Source organism: Lissotriton helveticus, chromosome 2_1, assembly GCF_964261635.1.
Source record: "Lissotriton helveticus chromosome 2_1, aLisHel1.1, whole genome shotgun sequence".
Lineage (NCBI taxonomy): Eukaryota > Metazoa > Chordata > Amphibia > Caudata > Salamandridae > Lissotriton > Lissotriton helveticus.
This window is the reverse complement of record NC_136059.1, coordinates 1,434,859,711-1,434,879,223: the sequence shown is the minus strand read 5'-3', so window position 1 is coordinate 1,434,879,223 and position 19,513 is coordinate 1,434,859,711. Positions and strand designations below refer to the sequence as shown.

General features: G+C 44.3%; 1 protein-coding gene across 1 annotated transcript in view; it reads right to left on the bottom strand.

Annotated features, from left to right (window-relative positions):
• Positions 1-19,513, bottom strand: part of IDUA (alpha-L-iduronidase) — a 1,961,268-nt gene that overhangs the window by 1,214,975 nt on the left and 726,780 nt on the right. Inside the window, exon 5 of the mRNA XM_078676355.1 lies at positions 16,273-16,368. Coding sequence (XP_078532481.1) covers positions 16,273-16,368 — 96 coding nt within the window. The remainder of the gene's footprint in view (positions 1-16,272; positions 16,369-19,513) is intronic.

Here is a 19,513-nt window from a genome sequence, read left to right as displayed (position 1 = left end):
GGCGAGCTGGTCTCGAGCACGGGAGAGTCCCTCACAGACGAGGAACAGATTGTCGGGGAATTCAGGCGGTACTACTCTGCTCTATACGAATCGAAATCGACGGGACTGGAAGGGGCAATAGATGACTACCTGAGTTATATTCAGATGCCACAACTGTCCGATTCGCACAGCGAATTCCTTATGATGCCCATCCAGAGGGAGGAAATAGAGGAGGCATTAGATAGTATGCGGGCGGGCAACGCACCGGGCGCTGATGGGCTTACTGTCGGCTTCTACAAAGCGTTTAAAGAACTGCTGATTCCCTACTTCTCAGCATTATTTGATGACATATGCTTGGAAGGCTCCATGCCCCCAACTATGCGAGAGGCACTCATCATAACGATACTCAAGCCTGGGAAGCCTGACACGGAATGCGGTTCGTACAGACCCCTCTCCTTGATCAACGTTGATGCTAAGCTGTATGCAAAGGTACTCGCCCCTCTGCTGGTGGCCCCGGAACAGGCGGGTTTTATCCCATCTAGGAACCTCACATACAACATTCGAACGGTCCTGGGGACGATGCAGCACGTGAAGCCGGAGAATAAGGCATTGGCAATATTCCTAGATATGGAGAAAGCCTTTGACTCCGTAGAATGGCCTTTCATGTCAAGAGTACTTAGGAAGCTGGGCCTAGGTGAACCCTTTCTACAAATGATAGGCGCTTTGTATTACAAACCGACGGCCAGGCTCCGAATTGGTGACAATGTCACGGAGGCGTTCGGGATCAGCAGGGGCACTCGACAGGGCTGCCCGCTCTCCCCGTTGCTATACGCACTAGTAGCGGAACCTCTAGCGTGTGCACTCCGAGAATACCACAGCCACGAAGGTATTAGTTTCCCTACATATAAGATATGCATCTCCACGTACGCCGACGACACGCTTTTGTACGTTAGGGACCCGGAGCTTAACCTCGCGCCAGTGCTAAGGGAGGTAGTGCAGTTCGGAGCCCTATCTGGTCTGAAGGTAAATTGATCCAAATCGGTTGCATTCCCACTGACGCCGGTGACAAATAAGTTTGTCATGGACTACCCACTGCAGTGGTCGGAGGATCCGGTTAGGTATTTAGGCATAAAATTACACCCGGACCCAGAGGTGTTGATCAGGGAAAATTACGGAGTGGCTTACATGAAACTGGTTGAAGATGTAGACAGATGGTGTAGGCTGCCGCTGTCCCTCGCGGGTCGTATTGCGCTAATGAAAATGCTGGTGCTTCCGAGGTTCTTGTTTCTCTTTTGCAACCTCCCGGTGGTCCTATCTAAGGCATTCTTTAAAACGCTGATTCAGACCCTCACGCGACTGGCATGAGGAGGTAAGCAACCGAGGGTTAAGTGGCAAGTCCTGACCCTCCCATACGACCAAGGCGGTCTGGGGGCCCCGGACGTAGAACAGTACTATAGGGTCGCGCAAGCGATGCACTTGCACACATGGATACATGGGGATAGTAATATTCCTCACGTGATTCTGGAGACGCTCTTTGCGAAACCCCTCCAGCCAGCGGCCACGGTATTCGAACCGGCCACGCGACGGGTTGGCGCTCTGGACTCTATTGCAAGTACGAATCACGCATGGCACTCTTTGAACAGAAGCCATGGCTGCCCGCTGATGTATTCCCCCCTGGTCCCGATAGAATGGGCCATGTGGCTTCCACCGCTGCGAGAAAAGGGGGTCACGCGAGCCCTTAGTCAGCTGGGCATACACAAGCTGGGGGACCTGTTCAAGGATGGGAAGGTAGTCACCTGGGAACAGGTTGCTCTACCACAGATCGCTACGACGCAGCTGCACCGTTTCCACCTGCATAGAGTCCGTGCGGCACTACAGGAGCTGCTGGGGCCGGCTCTGGAGGAACCAGTAGAACTACCAGAACTGACTTACGTAATAAAAACACAGGCAAGCGGCAAGATGATAACACGACTGTACAGGATGGGGCAGTGTCACCGCACACAAGAACCCTCGAAGGCCCGTCAGGCATGGCAGCGAGACTTAAGGACGGAGATAAGTGACGACATGTGGAAATATTGCTGCCAGAACACGCAACGGGTGTCGCTGAATGCTAGGCATAGGCTTGTTCAGTTTAAATTTTTACAGAGAGTGTATTACACTCCGGAACGCTTGCACAGATATGGGCTCCGGCAGACGCCGGAATGTGAGCGCTGCAGTGCGCCAGTGGCGGACTTCCTACATCTGGCTTGGACCTGCCCGGGGATAAACAATTTCTGGGAAGAGGTCTTCCTCGAGCTGGGGCGGATCCTGGAGCTGGAGCTCCCGGTGGACCCGGCATTGGCTCTGCTGGGTCATACCAGAGTCTTACCCCCAGCTGCGCGTCGCCTGGCTGGCATAGGGTTAATTATGGCGCGGAGAGCTATAGCAATGTGTTAGATGCGCGGCCCACTCCCAACTAAAAAAGGATGGGAAAGGGCTATGTTGTACAGTTGCACACAATCCCAGCTGTATAGTGAACTCTTGCCGCCTGTGAGCAGGCCGCGGAACTTCTGGGACCAATACCTGGCATACAACTCGAATAGGAACGACACGGTTGAGGATCAGGAGGAGACAGAGGAGCAGCAGGAAGAGGGGGGGGACAATGATGACTAGATTATATCAAGTTTCAGGGAGGTGCCAGGTGGGAGGGACACCCGGGTAACGCTGCCACTAGAGATCAAAGACACATAGACTGCACGCAGGGGGCACTTTTAGGGTTAGGAACATAGAGTGAATGAGAGACTGGAGGGGTGGGGGGAGAATGAGAGGATTGGCTGAGGCTGGTGACATATAACGTTGAGAAGGCAGTAACACATGAGACGAGGCGCACAGGTAGTTGGGGGGGAGGGAAGGGGGGTGGTGGGCAAGTTGGGTTAGGGAAGTTAGAATTAGATCACGTAGACGAATGCGCGCACCAAAAGAGACTACCAATACAGCACTGGCGAAAGCAGAGCTCACCCTCCTGTGGTACCGGAGGGTAATGACTTGGGGCAAAGGCGTCCATGCATGATAATGTTGTTGTTTTAGTTGAGTCTCGGGCAACTGGATCAGATGACGCCGGAGACATGTTTAGCATAATTTCTACCTTTCTCCCATTCAGGACCAATGGAACTGCATATTGTATTGACATGGTGCTAGTTTGCTGCCAGCCCCTGGGTTGTAGGCGGAAAGCTGTGTGCTCGCATGGTTACCGAATAAAAGTTTATAATAAAAAAAAAATAAAAAAAAAAATACCCATTGTGGGTAACAGCCCAGGGGGGTAGAGGGCTGGGGAAAGAAAGAATAGGAAGAGTGAAAAGTGCAGGTTACCTGGCGTCTGGAGTCGGCCGGGAGCGCTGCCGGCGCGCCGCTGCGCACGTCCGCTCGGCGCACTTCTACATAAAGAAAAAGTGGGCGGGACCGCAACAGTGGTGGGATGGCCCTAGAGCGCTGACCCGGCTCAATCCAGGAAGTGAGTCACTCGTAGGGATGGTGTTGACCCCTCCGCTCAAACGGCACAAGCCGCGACGGAACAGGGACACCAGGAACAGGTAACAAACAGTACAATTCTAAAAATGTGCAAATAAGCAAGTTTAAAAACACGAGCAAGATTGCCAGTGCCTGTAGCTTTCCTCAGGAGATTTCAACTGCGCGCGTCCGCTCGGCGCACTTCTAGATAAAGAAAAAGTGGGCGGGACCGCAACAGTGGTGGGATGGCCCTAGAGCGCTGACCCTGCTCAATTCAGGAAGCGAGTCACTCGTAGGGATGGTGTTGACCCCTCCGCTCAAACGGCACAAGCCGCGACAGAACAGGGACACCAGGAACAGGTAACAAACAGTACAATTCTAAAAATTTGCAAATAAGCAAGTTTAAAAACACGAGCAAGATTGCCAGTGCCTGTAGCTTTCCAGGAGATTTCAACAATAGCAGTTTTGTAGCGTCACATAACACCTATTTTGTGTGTGGTAATAAAGGATATTACCAATTACCTGTTGGATGGTCAGGGGTATGTTACATATCATTTTTGTTACCCCCTGTGTTTTTAGCACCTGCACCATATCATCTTGACCTGAAACTGTATAATGATATTTCAAGGAATAGATATAAACGGACAACAAGTACTGATGAGATTGACCAGACAGACACCGCCCTGCAACAATATGTTGATTTCAATTTGGGTGTGTTCTTCTTCGTGGGTGCTGCATTAAATAGTAGAAAGAACAGACGATTGACTCGTGTAGTGGAAGCTGTCACCAATCAGACAGCTATGGCACTTGGGAACATTACAGAAGAACTGCAAATTGCAAGAATTGTAGCACTCCAAAATCCGATAGTGCTCGATGTGATCTTGGCTGATCGTGGTGGTGCATGCCGCATCATCGGAAGCAGCTGCTGTGTCTATATACCTGACCATTCGCCTTCAGTTTATGACGCAATTTCTAAACTGCATAAGATTGCTGGAGACATTCACTCAGAGACTGGTACATGGACATTTTCAAACTGGATATGGACACTCTTTGTTACTTGGGGCTGGAAACTACTGACTTTTCTATGTATACTACTGGTGATACTATTTAAATGCTGTACTTGTATACAATGTGGTCTCATGATTTGCTCTATGTGCATTACTGTTTGTACACCTGCCAAGAGAAGTGTTACCAAAGAACAGCAAATGTTAAGCAATGACATTTTCTATATGCTCGCCGCCGTGATTTCTTGCCGCAGCTTTTCCCGAGTCCTTGCATCATTTTAAAAGGGACATTGTGATCGTATTTTTGCCGATTTGGGGCTAAGACCTGCCATACCTTGCTGGAACTCTGTTAACTCGAGGACTGGGATTGAGGAGTGGGACTGCGAGAACCAGCAGTCTCTGCGCATCATCATCCAGCGCACCTGGGTCCTCTTCCTGCCCCTTGTCTTCTATATAACACTGGTCACTCCCGCGTTACACGGGACGCGTGCAGGACGAAGACCGGGGCGAAGCCCGGGCCAAGGGCGGGCCCGTTGTAGCCCGTTAGAGACCGTGTAAGACCGGACCGGGCCCACCCTCTAAGTTTTTCCATCATATTTTATAAAGAACTGTATGTACGTCTCACGCTTGTAGTAACTTGTATCTGAAAATTGTTCCGATTTACACATAAGCTTTTGCCTGGAATAGCATATCCTCATCTGTGAATCATGACTACATGAGGAAGTAGGAGTAAAACTGCTGCTGAAGGGGGTCAGATAGTTGGACCTATAGATAATTTTCTCATAAGGGCAAACTCTTTTATCGATCAGGGTATTGCCGACCTTGAACGCAGAGTATCCCAAGATCTAGCAGTTGCTTTCCAAAAAAGATCTTCCTTGGGCCACCTTGCCACTGTTAGAACTATTGATCAGACTAGTAAACCTCCCTCGACAGAGGTTCGCGTTGACATGCATAGCGTACCAAATGTGGTGGACTTATCGGCATCGGAACTTCTGTCTGACTCCCAAATCAGTTTAGAACTTGAAAAAACTCCAGATTTATCACTGCACACTACACCAGAGGTAACAAGACAGCTGAGAGGAAACAGGGAGGGCGCTGTAAAGAAAAAAAGGGATAAACAGAAAAATAAAAGGGTCAAGAGGGCTCATGTGTTGGCCAAGCACCAGGGAATTAACCCAGAAAAATCTGCGCAGAAGGCGGGGGAAAATAGAAACATCAACTTATTAAATCCTGCCATAATTGAGCCTTCGGGAAATGCGACCACTGATGTTTTAACTATCTCGATAGGGGGAGAAAATGAAAACGAAAAAATGGTAGAAAACCAATTTCTAACAAAAGTGGGAGAGTTAATTAAATCCTGTCTTTCCCCGCTAGAAACTAGTTTACAGCATATTGAAAAACACCTAGCTGAATTAGTTACTCTCTCAAAAAGGAAAAACCCATTAACACCGGGGATATCAAAGCCAGGGGGAAATAAACTACTTGTCGATAAATCTGCGGTCCCACAAGTAACAAAAACAGTGGCTGGAGGGAATACTGTAACACCGAAAACCCCTGCAATAGTAGTAGAGAAGAAAACTAATGGAAAACCCAAAGAACCTGTTGTGCAGAACAGGGTGATCAGTAATACCCCCACAGTACCCCTGATGAATGTCAATAGGGATTCCAATAGAGGAGTGTCCAACAGTAGACTCCCTGCTAATCTTCCCCCTGAGGCTAGTCCCTTTGTGGTAGTGTTGACTGGTGTCCCGGAGTTGTTAAACATCACAGATGAACCTCCCTGGGCATTAATGAACAAGGTCCAACACTGGCTCAATAAGAACCGACCACTACCACCTTACTGGTCGAGTCAGATCATAACGGTTCGCAGAGTTCCCTGGGTGGGCCATGGAAAGAAGTCAACTCAGGGTGACTGTATTTTGGTTAATTTTAAGGATCCTCGCACAGTGAATCACATCTGCTCATGGGGCCCCCGAAACACCAATGAAGGTATAGACACAAAACGGCTATCCTTTTTTTATCCCTCTGAGACCCACAATGACTTAGCATACAAACAGAACTGGCATAGAGTAGGCCAACGAGCGCTAGGAAGAGAGTGGGAGGATTGGGGAGGTAATCCCATCAGACACCCTACCAGGGAGGACTGGGGAGGAAATTCCAGCAGATATTTTACACAAGAACCATCTTTCAGGGATAACTGGAGAGGAATTCCAACTATGAACAGATACAGCTGTCTGGAGATGGTGGATTGACCATCAACGCCAACTGGGCACCAGAAAGGTGATTTGATGCATACTGATTGCATCTTACCACAGGGCGAGAGTGCTATCTCCAAACAGGTAGAATCTGTCTCATTGGATGTAGATATTAGTCCATTGGCAGTAACCCCGAGAGCTAATGATGTACCCCAAACTCAAACTACAACATACGTGGGGGATTTAGACAGCCTGGCTGAGGGTTATTCCTTCCGCCTGATCTCGTGGAATATAGCTGGTCTCTCACGGAGGCTAGAGGATCCGGCATGGTTAAAGTTTATGGAATCCTTTGATATAGTCTGTCTCCAGGAGACATGGAGCAGGGGGTCCCCTAGTTTGGAGGGTTACCAATCTTTTAATGTCCCAGCAGAACCCTCACAAGCTGGAAGAGCCAAGGGTGGTCTTATGGCAGCCATTTCTATAAAGCATGATATGATAAAACCTGATACACTGGCGGAATGCCCTTGGTTTCAATTGCTTGTTATTAAGGACTTATTTTCGGTCCTCTTGCTCTTAATCAACTGGTATTATAATATATTTGATCCCCAAACTACAGTGGTCATACAAAAATTACAGGATGAGATTGCGAAAGTAACTAATACCATATTTCCTCTTTTTATTATGTGGGTAGGTGATTTTAATTGTTGTTTGTGTAAATTTAGTGGTTCAAGAGTCTGTGGCCTGTTAGACCTAAATGACCAGCCGTTTGCGCATTTTAAGCACTCAAAACAAGGTGAGGCCTTAAACAATATTATAATAATTCATGATCTTTGTGCCCTGGATATGTCTAGTTTTTCAAGACTCTTGAGTATCCCTACTTTCCATGGCGCGGGAGGCCAGATGAGTGTGATTGATTTTGCCTAGGTCTCAAGAAAATACACTTACCTTATCAATGATTTCCAGATTGAGGTTAACCCAGCAAGTGACCACAATCCACTTATTCTGAGTCTGTGCCCTGTTTTTAAGAGAATGCAGATTGTGGAACACCCAATTAAATTTAGTCAGAACCAGGGGGTTACCCTAAGGTGGGACAAGGTAGACGCAAGACTTTTAGAGCTGGAGATTTTTAAGATAAATAAACAAAGGTTAGAAGCCTGACTAACGCCCTCAAATGAGCCAGAGGTAATAATTGATCATTTCGAATCTCTTTTAGGCAATGTGGCTTCTCATCTCCTGAAACCTACGGGAGGGAAAAAGGGGATTACCTGTAAATGGTTCGACTCAGAATGTTCCAGAGCGCAATCGAGCCAAACGAAGGCATTATGCCAAGTACCTCGGGATAGGGCTCTGGTTAGAAGGGCAAGGAAAGTCTATAGAGATGCCATCATTAAGCGTAAAACTGACTTAAAAAGACAGGCATGGGATGATTTGGGCAAAGCCTCAGAATTAAAGGATAGGCAACTTTTTTGGGAGGTCATAAATCGCCCTTTCCTAAAAAGTGAAGAAAAGGACACCCTACAGGTGCACATCCAGGGAGGCACACTATGGGAAATTTTTTAACCCAAAAGGGACTCACCTCGTAACTAGCCTCGAGGGGCTTTGCGACACAAAGAGGGAGTCAGCAAACATGCTTAGCCTCTCACTGACTCTCCCTGAGGTAGAGGCTGCACTTAGTAAGGGTATTTCATTGAAAGCTCCAGGGCCGGACTCGGTGCCTTTGGACTTTTTTAAATATAACACAGTTGTGTGGGCACCACTTTTATTACTTTTCTTTAAAGCAGTTGTGGTAGGTCGCATTCCGACATCATAGCAAGAGGCTGTAGTGGTCCCAATTTTCAAAAAGGGTAACAAACGTGACCTCTGCTGTTACAGACCAATATCGCTAATAGATGCGTCCTGTAAACTAATGGGTAGGGTGATCCTGGCTCGCTTAGAAACCTGGGCAGAATCGAATGGTATTATTGTTGAATCCCAATACGGGTTTAGGCGGGGAAAAGGCACTACTGAGCAGTGCCTAAATTTGGCACTAATCATGGGTAAGTACATGAGAGCCAAGCGTGGCTGTGTCCACTTGGCTTTCATGGACTTATCCAGTGCCTTCGACACTGTATGTAGAAATAAACTCTGGCAAATAATGGAGTCTATGGGGTTTGAGGAGGCGTTGATCACACTACTTCGCAGACTCCACACTGCCACAACAGTAAGGATCAGATTTGGCCCTGCAGGGGAGAAGACAAAGTCCATACCATCGACTGAGGGGGTTCGCCAGGGGTGCATATTGGCCCCCTTCTTGTTTTTGGTGTACACCAATGGTTTGGAAGCCTTCCTGTTAGAAAGTTGTGCTGATTTTCCCCAGGTAAGTGGTAAACGTATACCGATGTTATCTTATGCGGATGACACGGTTTTAATGACCCTAACTGCCAATAGCATGCAAATTTGCTTAAATGCTTTTGAAACCTTTATGCAGGGGTTAGATCTAAGGGTCAATTTCTCAAATTCCTTCGCTATGGTCTGCGGCCCGAAAGGGGTAAAATCTCGCAGGCTCGTGGTGAAGGACTCAATCATTGAGAAAGTTGATAGTTTTAATTATCTGGGGAACTTATTTAATAAAACCTTTAGCTGGGATACTCTAATATCAGCCCGTGTGCAAAAGGCTACCCAAACTGTTGAGGCCATCTTCCGTTTTTCTAGCAAATTGGGTCAGAAGCCGGTTGCAGATTTAAAATCCCTATACAAAGCTAAATGTATCCCAGTCGCAACATACGGTGCGGGAGAGTGGGCTACTCAATCCTGTAACAATATCCAAATTATGGAAAATAAGTTTATAAAACGCCTTTTATGTGTCCCAACAGGTACTTCTAACATCTTTTGCCATACTGAGGTGGGTCTTGAATTTGTGAGTGATACCATCCATGTCTCCACTTTGCTGCTTTGGAGCAAGGTTTGGTGTTCTGATGATCTGAAACTCACTAAGGAAATACTACAAGACTGCCTCAAGCTTGAGCATTTCGATAAGATCCCATGGCTATTATATGTCAGGGAAACCCTCTCTAAGATAGGTTTGGGCTATATTTTTTCGAATGTTGAAACTATTGGAACTGAGACTAAGCCATTAATTAAAGAGGCTTATCGCACCAATCTAGGTGTGCTGAGAAACAGTGAGAGAGCGATCTACCATAGGGGAAAGTTGCAGCACCAACCTAACCTTTCATATATAGGGCAGACACAATGGCGCTTTTATTTAACTAGATTTCGTCTTAACACACTGCTTTTTTTATTTGCTTTTCCAAAGCAAGTGGGCTGGTGTGAGAGTTTACCCTTGTGTGCTTGTAACAACAAAGTCTCTCAAAACACTGTTCATCTTGTACTTTTTTGTTCCCTGTACAAAGATCCAAGAAGTAGATTTATTAGACCAATTCGGTTAACTTTTGGATCTCGTTATTATAAAGAGGGATATGAACATTTACTCTCATTATCAACCCCAGCAATATGCAACGCTGTGCTTAGTTTTATTAGAGTAGCACTCGGTATCAGAAATAGATCTTGGTTATTGTTATGGATTGCTGTTTCCTACATATGTAAATAGCTTAGAGTTAGGTACTCATATAAACTGTATTTTTATTGTTAAAATGTTTTTTCTTTTAAATATATGTGATTTCTTTTAAATTTACTCGTAAATCATGTAACGACAATATAATAATAATGTTTAGGTATAAATTGCATGATTCTTTTAAATTGTGTAATACTGCTATGTCATACTTTTATGATTCTGTTTTATGAATCGAAATAAAGTTTTCTAAACGAAACGAAACAAATATCAATATACAGGATGCAGATCCAGATTACCCTAGACAGATGAATGTCTTCAGCAAATGCTGAAAGGGTTGTCTGTGTTAATTTAACAGTAATTGGGTTAAACATTAGCAGAAGACATGTCGTATTTAGAGACTATCTTGCCCGTTTTACGGAATCCATTTTGCATTTCTATCAGCCATTTTGTATGCCATGTGCTCTGTCCTACCTTCCTGTCAACTGCTCTTGAAATCTGCCTAGAGACAAGATATGTTTAGTCTCCTCTACTTTGCACATGCTCAGAAGAGCATACAGCTGTCCCTAGCATGTAACTGTCAGGATGTGTTTACTCCAACTAGCTAACTGTTAGCTCCTCCCACTTGTCGACTGTGCATTTTCTGTATGACCTTGTATGTGCCTAAGAACAGGAGCTTGTACTTGTACCGCCTTCTTTTGAGCCCCTGTGTGGGTATAAAAGGACCCAGCTCCTTCCACTCTGTGTGCTACCTCATACTATACCAAAGGGTGTTGTGTGAATGTAGTTCCACCTCATGAGGTTTAATAACCTCTGTCTTTTCTATTCCAGTTTCTGTGCCAACTTCTTACTATTGGTCTAAGGACTCTGAGTAAAGAAGGGTGAATCCCTTGCACTAGAAGGCCTGTCTGGGGCTTGCTACGACAGCAGTACTAACATTTTCTGAAATGTGTATTGCATCTGCATCTTCTTCTTCTCCTGAGAGATTTAGTTGAACCACAGTATCTTCCTGTACAGTCATTGTTTTTAGTAAGAAGAGCCTTGCAAGGGAACTGATAAAGTGTTATTCACAGATAGGAACAATGTGTCCTTCAAGCTTGATTAACCAACAGCCAATACACAGGATTTTGCCTACTCAGCTGTGGCAGATTTTGTACCCTCCCACTCCAGACGTCTCTGAGGATATGTGAGTAGGGCGTCTCTGAGAATGGCATGACTGAACTACTCAGATTTGACTGTTAAATATGTAGCAAACCAACGTTGGGCGCATGGTGTGTAGTTCCTATGAAACCTTTACAGGACCTGCGCTTTTGAACAACATACACTGCGGGCTTGGTGTCCAGACTGATTCCAGACACCCCGGATATGTTGGCCTGTATACCATCTAGCTCACAGTGCCAAGAGAAACTCATCTTACCAAGGAGAGAATAGGTCTTGGCAACTATTGAACATGACAACCTTGATCCCTCAGGACCGTGGAAACAGTGTACTACTTTTCGCTCAGTCACTCGTGATCACTTAGTCTCGGAGAGATACACAGAATAAACAGTAGGAACGTTTTCAATAAGTATTTATTTAAAAGTGGTTATTCTAGTGTAAAATAGGTGTGCTGAAACAATCATTAGATAGTAACAGATATAAATGTTTAGAAACACTAGGAAAGTAAAAGGATGGTAGAGTTCTACCATTTTGCTATAACCATGAATACAGTTAAATACATGATAATAAAAATGCGTACTCCTACAATGCAACCCTAACTAGATGTACTTAAATGTACCTAGCATGTGTGTAGGTGTTAAGCCAAGATTCCCTCTAGGATAGAGTCAACCCCATTACCTGAAGTGAGAAATTGTGGGACCCCGTCCTGGTTTCAGATTTGACACCCCCACAAGGAAATCAGACCACTGCGAGCTGGAGTATCTGCATGCAGGGTGCTTCAGCGTTTTGTGTCAGTGTATCGGCATGGAAGTCCTGATCTACTCTGACTAGGTCAGCAAGATGTGATGCTTATATACCCAAACGTATCCCCAGGGGTTCTACCTTGCTGTGCCACTGTCGGACTTAGGATGACGTCGGGAATGAACCTTGTACATAGTTATTATACAGGAGATGGTAGTCCTGCTGAGATTCCAAGAATCCAAGGATCCTCATGCATAATGTATGAGGCTATTGTTCAGGGAAAACCCCACGTTCTGTAAGCAGTACTGTAACTAAGTAAAGAGTCAGTCCTAGCAGCCCGTTATGGATGTAGTGTCGGGATGAATAAAGGTGAAAGGTTGGGATGTCACCCAAGCCTATATTGGGGTACCTATCTATACTACTATTATAAAGAGAGAACTTTGAACCTTTGAGGCGGGTAAACTCAGGAACCACAGCACCAATCCAAACACCCGATACATCGTTGTAATTGTCAGGGTCTGCAGATGGACATAGGCTATATAAAAAAATAAAATATACGTTCTTTAAAATATTTACGATTAAAAAAAAGTAGTCCCTTGGAAGTAGCGCCGGCCGCATATTGCTCTGAAAGCTGTCAAGGAGCGAGCAGTGAAATGGATGCAAATAAACGTGCTGATCTGAACTTCGTGTGGCTTTGCTTTAATTTGGGGCTTCCTGTTTAGACTTTATATATATATATATATATATATATATATCTATACTACTATCATAAAGAAAGAACTTTGAACCTTTGAGGCGGGTAAACTCAGGAACCCCAGCACCAATCCAAACACCCGATACATCGTTGTAATTGTCAGGGTCTGCAGATGGACACAGGCTATATAAAAAAATAAAATATACGTTCTTTAAAATATTTACGATTAAAAAAAAAGTAGTCCCTTGGAAGTAGCGCCGGCCGCAACGTGCGTGCTGACACCAGGAGCGCGGGGAGGAGCGGCGTACAGGAGCGCGAGGAGGAGCGGCGGACATGAGAGCGGGGAGGAGCGGTGGACAGGCGGGGAGGAGCGGTGAGGAGCGGCGGACAGGCGGTGAGGAGCGGCGGACAGGCGGGGAGGAGCGGCGGCTGAGGTAGGTGAAGCGGCCCGTGTGCGGCTCATTGGGGGCCTTGAAAGTGGCGGGTGCGCTCCGGGGGACCCACGGACAACATCGGGGCGGGCGGGGGCCCTGAAGCCTGAGACAACGTCGGGGCGGGCGGGGGCCCAGAAGCCTGATTGCTCCCGGACAACGTCGGGACGGGCTGCTAGTATGGAATATAACACTTTCACCTTCTTCGCTAGCGGCATCTTCACTGAAGTCCTCCATTGTGGTCTACGGCGGTTTCCGACGTCACTTCGCACCTATGCACCTGGCTTCCCTGGTGTAGGTATCCAGGTTCCCGGGGTATCCACTGGTAAGGTGACTCTCCAACCTTCAATCTTCCACGGGGTTTCTTCAGGGTCTTCTGGGAAGGTTCCTTCTTCTTAAAAACTGCAAACACGACTTACCCATTGACTTGTATTGAGCGCAGGGTCGTGTTTCCACTCTGCACACGGACTCTGTGGGGTTCTGGGGTACATACCTTGGGTGGTTCCTTGGGTCCCCGACTCTTCTACGTCTTCTACGTCCAGTCTCTATTTAGGTTGTGGTTGGCATTCCACTTTCTTAGTATATGGTTAGGTCTCCCCCTTGAGACCACTGTGTATTTGTGCTACTTAAGTGTTCTATTACTATAGTATTGTGTGTATTATGATTATATCTCCGGGTAGGAGATATTGCAATGTGTTAGTGAGTGTTTATAATAAATACATATTTTTATAACTACACTGTGTGGTTCTCTTTCACTTAACCTACACTATATGATTAGTACTGCTAAAAACAAGCTGCTTTATACTCCTCCTGGACTAACCCTGAAGGCTGCTCTAACAGCTACAACTTAGAGAGCTTTCTAAGGTTGTCTAAGACCACTAAAAACACCATAAGGGTTGTCTGGATTAGTGCAGGGTGCTGAACTTACATAAGTGAGCACCATATAGTAAGCCAGTCTCCTACAGTAGTAGTGTTTTATTTATTAAAATTAACTCTATTTTTCTAAATTGCTTTGGTACTTTCCTTGTGTTTTATTTTCACTTTATTACTGTTTGAGTGTTGAAAAAATACTTTACACATTGCATCTCTGCTATGCCTGACTGCTTTTGAGCCAAGGTACCAGAGGAGTAAGCATAGGCTAATCTAGTGACTTTTATGCTTCACTCTGACAAGGATTTTGTGAATTATTTGAGTTAGGATTTCACCCCTCTCCGCTAATAACCCAAATTCCTACATGGGTGGAATATAAAAATGCATAAGTATAATCATTCTTTGCATATTTGGGAATTCTTGGCATAATTGTAGCCCAGTATATACATGCACTAATAAAAAGGTGTCACTTTTGACATGTTGTCATAATATTACTATTGCTGTCTGAAGCCTCTGCCAGTAAGATTGGAGTAAAATGTATCCATCCATACGCCATATTATTCATTTAGACACTCACCCATGAATGCCTCCACATGTAGTATCAATCAGTTATAATCCACGTCCAGCAACACTTACTTATTCCTTTTATCCAACTGTAGACTCACATTCAGCCATTAACCCATTGCTACCATACTCAAACTCGCCAGTCAAAGACGAAGCACGGTTACATTTAAAAAAACGAAAAACAAATGCTTGATCCAATATGTAAACCTCAGATTTTTTTTAAATCACTTCACGATTTTTTTTAACAAAATAAACACAAACATTGAAATTGCAACCATCTCAGTAGTATACAAAAGCCTCAGGCATTCTGTTTATACAGTATAGCTGGCTCTCACGTGTTAGTATCACTTGCTGCGCTATTTAGTGTCCCCACTCCCATTTGTGGCCTCGCTAGGCAGGTGATCATCATCAGGGTGTCCCTCTATTCTATTTATCCTCTAGTCCCATTTCTCCGCCTTTTTGTCATGTCTCGATCAGGGGCAGCTACCTCCGTTGGAGCGTTGCCCTACTGAAATTACCTCCAAAGAAGAAAATATAAAATGGTAATTCATTACCATTGTATTTTTCATCCTCCCTTCCTGTATCGAGCATCAGGATGGGGTGGGCCACTGCTGAATGACAGCAGCAGGGAGGAGGGTCGGTTGTTTGGGCACTTTTCATAGTGCGCAGGTCCCTTTAGCAGGCCGTCTTATGATGGCCAGCCAGACATGCACAATTAGAAACCTCTAACCCAACTGTCTTAAGACAGCTATGTCAGAGTATGTGCAGTCCTCCAGGGCGCTGGGGAGCGCCGAGTGAGGCCGCTCCCTCCAATCAGGGCGCTGCTCCCACAGTATCAAAGCAGCGCCAGGATTGGTGTCCACATTGCATCCAGTTCCTGAGAAGCGGTCTGGAGCGGGGGGACAGAGGACGTCAGTTCAATAAAGTTTTGTAATATTATTTGTGCGTGCCCCCTTAGATGCCACCCGCCACTGGTCTCGATCGTGCATGTGCTGAGCTTCCTTAATTTGCCATTCCAGTAAATCTTTCCTCCACATCTGCACCCTGAAGGCTTGTGGTGCTGCCCAATGAATTGCTATTATGCGTTTGACCAATACCAGACCAAGCTGAACCTCTTTGATTACTAGAAATTTACTTGACATCATCAAACATGACTTTAAGCTCTGCCATTACCTGCTTACTGCAGCAAGTCAAAGGCACAATAAAAAGTAGCACTTGCCAAAGTCAATGGCGACAGTAAGTCAAAGTTGGAAGTACTGACACTTGTTGTGTTGCTCCACTCTCCCACCACTGCAGCAAACTTACCACCTTTGCAGTCTCCCTCCTTTCCTAATGCATTCGCACCATCTCCTCTGCATGTTCCCACGCACCTTCCCAGAACTTAGCACTGTCACCTTGCATTATAGCAGAAAAGTTAAAAGTGACAAAAATGTGCATAAAATATCAGGTAGCTACTGACGTGTATTATGCCATTTGTTATTCAACTCAATTGCTTTGTCAATCATTACGTTATCAATATGAGTCAGTCTTTTCTATATAAAAGCACTACTCAACAAAGAAATGTATCAAAGAGGTAGACAGCAAAAGCAAAGAAAAAACGTACCTTGTATAGTCATGGTAACATTATCAAAATCATGATTATCTGGTTCATTCCAAGTTTCAAAATTCCAACTGGAAACATACTCCAATCCGTATTTGTCTGTAAATATGAATGAATAATGTTGTTGTGCAGCTCAATAAACTTAGAATTGAAAACAGGTAAAGAAAAACAATTCATTAGTTGAGACCACAATAAAAGTACAACTGTCCTTATATTTTTACCTCCTCAAACCCAGTGAACCTGCCTCCATCTACGGCAATTGCTATGAACTACTCGTATATTGGTCACGTCAAGGTCTAAATATGAGATGCACAGAGAGGAAAACGGGCCCATACTCTTGACGGTTCATACATTAGACTGCTTGGTGCATTAGCAGATTTGTGGAATGCTAAACTGAAGTGGGCAAAGAGCATCAAAAGCATAATTGATGACAGTTGTAACCACGATCTTAAAGGCGCACTAGATTAAAGTGCTTAGTGCATTAGCAGGTTACACAGTACTAAGCGAAAGTGAACATGGTGCAAAGAGCATAGTCGATGACAATTGCGTCCATGATTCTAAAGGCTCAATAAGTGTAAGAGCTTCATGCACTAGCAGGTTACAGTACCGCATTAAAGTGGACGAGGAGCATCAGAGAGCGGCTTGATCGATGAGAATTGTGAACATGATCTTAGAGGCTCACTAGTCAAGTCAAGTCAAAAGGGTAAGTTTATTTAGATCGTAATCTTTAAACCGATGCATCACACTTAATTGAATTAAAATGTTTCCCAACGACAGCGATTCATACACATTTATAGATAAAATCTCATTCCTTTTGTTTAGTTAATAAATATAGATGATCTTCCTCAGGATATGACATTTAAAACTAGGTAAACATATAAATGATTCCTCCAAATGATTTTTTATCCTATTAAAATTAAGAAAAACAATTATCTCTAGACAAGATTCTGTTTTAAAACTCTAAAATCTATTTCTGGCTTATTATAAAACTCTGTACAATCTTTATAAATTTTCCAAGTGCAATTGCAATATCGATACTTGGGAGTTCTGTAAGTAGCTCAAGTGCTTGCCTCCTAGTTCTTATATCATACTTTATAAAAATTGGGCGCAGCCAAAGTTTTCGTTGATCTAAGATATTTATACAGTCCAACAAAATGTGCACGGTATCTCCTTTTGTACCCAGCCTGCATTTACAGTGTCCATTAAGATCTAACATTTTGTTTTTTACTTCTTTATTTGATATCCATGGGTTAATCCCAATGCGTAACCTTAAGATCTCTTGTCTAAACCACAGGTTTGGCAAGAGATCTAAGTATGGAAACCAGGTTTCCTTTGCCCATGCATTCATCATAAATGCCACAGGTCTTTTTTTACCGAGATATTCCCTATCCATGCTTCTGGTGGCAACTTGTCCATTAATTTTAAGGTCATTTTTTGAGCACTCTATTGTTAGAGAATCACGGCATATATACTTTTATATTTTCGCAGGCCTGAAACATTTTCTTCCTACACATTTTTGCCCATTTTAAGTTACTGTATTGTATTTCTTTCCGACACCAATGTGCTACTTTTTGGTCCTTTTCAAGGCGTTTCCAGAATCTGATTACTGCACTTTGTGCTTGAATCTCTCAAGCTGTTGTCCCTAACTCTGTTCTTATGGCTTGCACCATTGCTGAAGGGGGGAGGGATAAAAGATTTTTCAAGCATTTTCCTTCCTCCAGGTCCCAGACTCCCTTACCGCTCAAATAAAGAATTTCTGCTCCATAGAGTACTTGTGGTGGAATCATTGCTTTGAAAGCTTTTAATATTGGTCGATGAGAATTATCCCCATAGTCCCTGTTGAACATTTTTAAACCAGCAATTGAGGTTTGGGCCTTCGCTTTTTGGGCATCAAGGTGTGTTTGCCAATTTAATCTTTTGTCAAACCACACACCTAGATATCGGTATTCATTTACAGTTTCTAATTTAAGATCCCCTAAAAACCAATTAAACTTGTTCGCTTTTTTCCCAAAACACAGGATTTTCGTCTTGTCTAGATTTACCTTTAAAAATAACTTTTTACAATATTCATTAAAAGAGTTAAATTTCCTTTGAAGGCCAATTTCTGTTTGATCTACAATTACGAGATCATCTGCGTATAACAGACACGGCACCTTTTTGCCATTCATTCTTGGGCTGGCACTACCCTTCACTTCTAGACTTTCTGGTAATTCTGATAGAAATATAGAGAATAACAGGGGGGCCAGAACGCAGCCTTGTCTTAATCCATTTTCGATAGGAATTTTTGGCGTCAGTGACCCCTCAGTATCCTTAATCACTTGAGCCCAGTTGTCCCGGTGCAATTCTTTTAATACCGTCAACAGGTCTCGCGGGATATTTTTCTTTATTAGTATTTCCCAGAGGCAGTCCCTATCCACAGAGTCGAATGCGGCTCGGAAATCCACGAAGCAGCAACAGAGTTTACCATTCTGCTCCGTCGACTTCCTTGCCATTGCCCATAATGCGAAGCAGTGGTCTATCGTTGAGTGTCCCTCTCTGAATCCTCCCTGTTCAATAGGTATTATTGAGTTCTCCTCAACCCAGTCATTTAGTCTATTTAGGACTAGTTTTGAGAAGACCTTTTCCCCTATATCTAGGAGGTTTATCAGTCTGTAATTTTGCGGGTCACCAGGGCTACCCTTTTTGTGGATAGGTCTAATTATTGCGCCCTTCCAATTTAATGGTACTTTTCCCTCTGTTAATATTAATTGGTAGAGGTGGGAAAGGAACTTTGCCCACCATTTTGTTTGAGACTTAAGAATTATCGCTGGGAGGTTATCCGGCCCTGCAGCCCTAGTTAGATTCAGCTTCTTAATTATTCCTTCTACCATGTCTTCTGTAAAGTTTAGTTTAAATTCATCTGAAATTTCCTGCCAACCTGGGGATACTCTAGCTCCTAAAGTTAATCTGGCTTCATATAGTTCCCTTATGTATTTATCCCATGCTGCCTCACTTACTACGCAAATCATATCTCCAGCTGGGGGAGACGATGCTGATTTTATCAATTTCCAAAATTGTCTCAAGTCCTTATCTTCAATTGATTCTAACAGCTTGCCCCAGCATTTCTCTTTATACTCCCTTTTTGCAACGAGGACCATTTTTTAAAACTGTGCTTTCAGAGAAATAATATGTTTTTTCCTATCTTGGTTCAATTTTCTCTTTTGTTTTCTAGCTTCTGCCCTTATCTCCCTTTTTTTTTATTTTG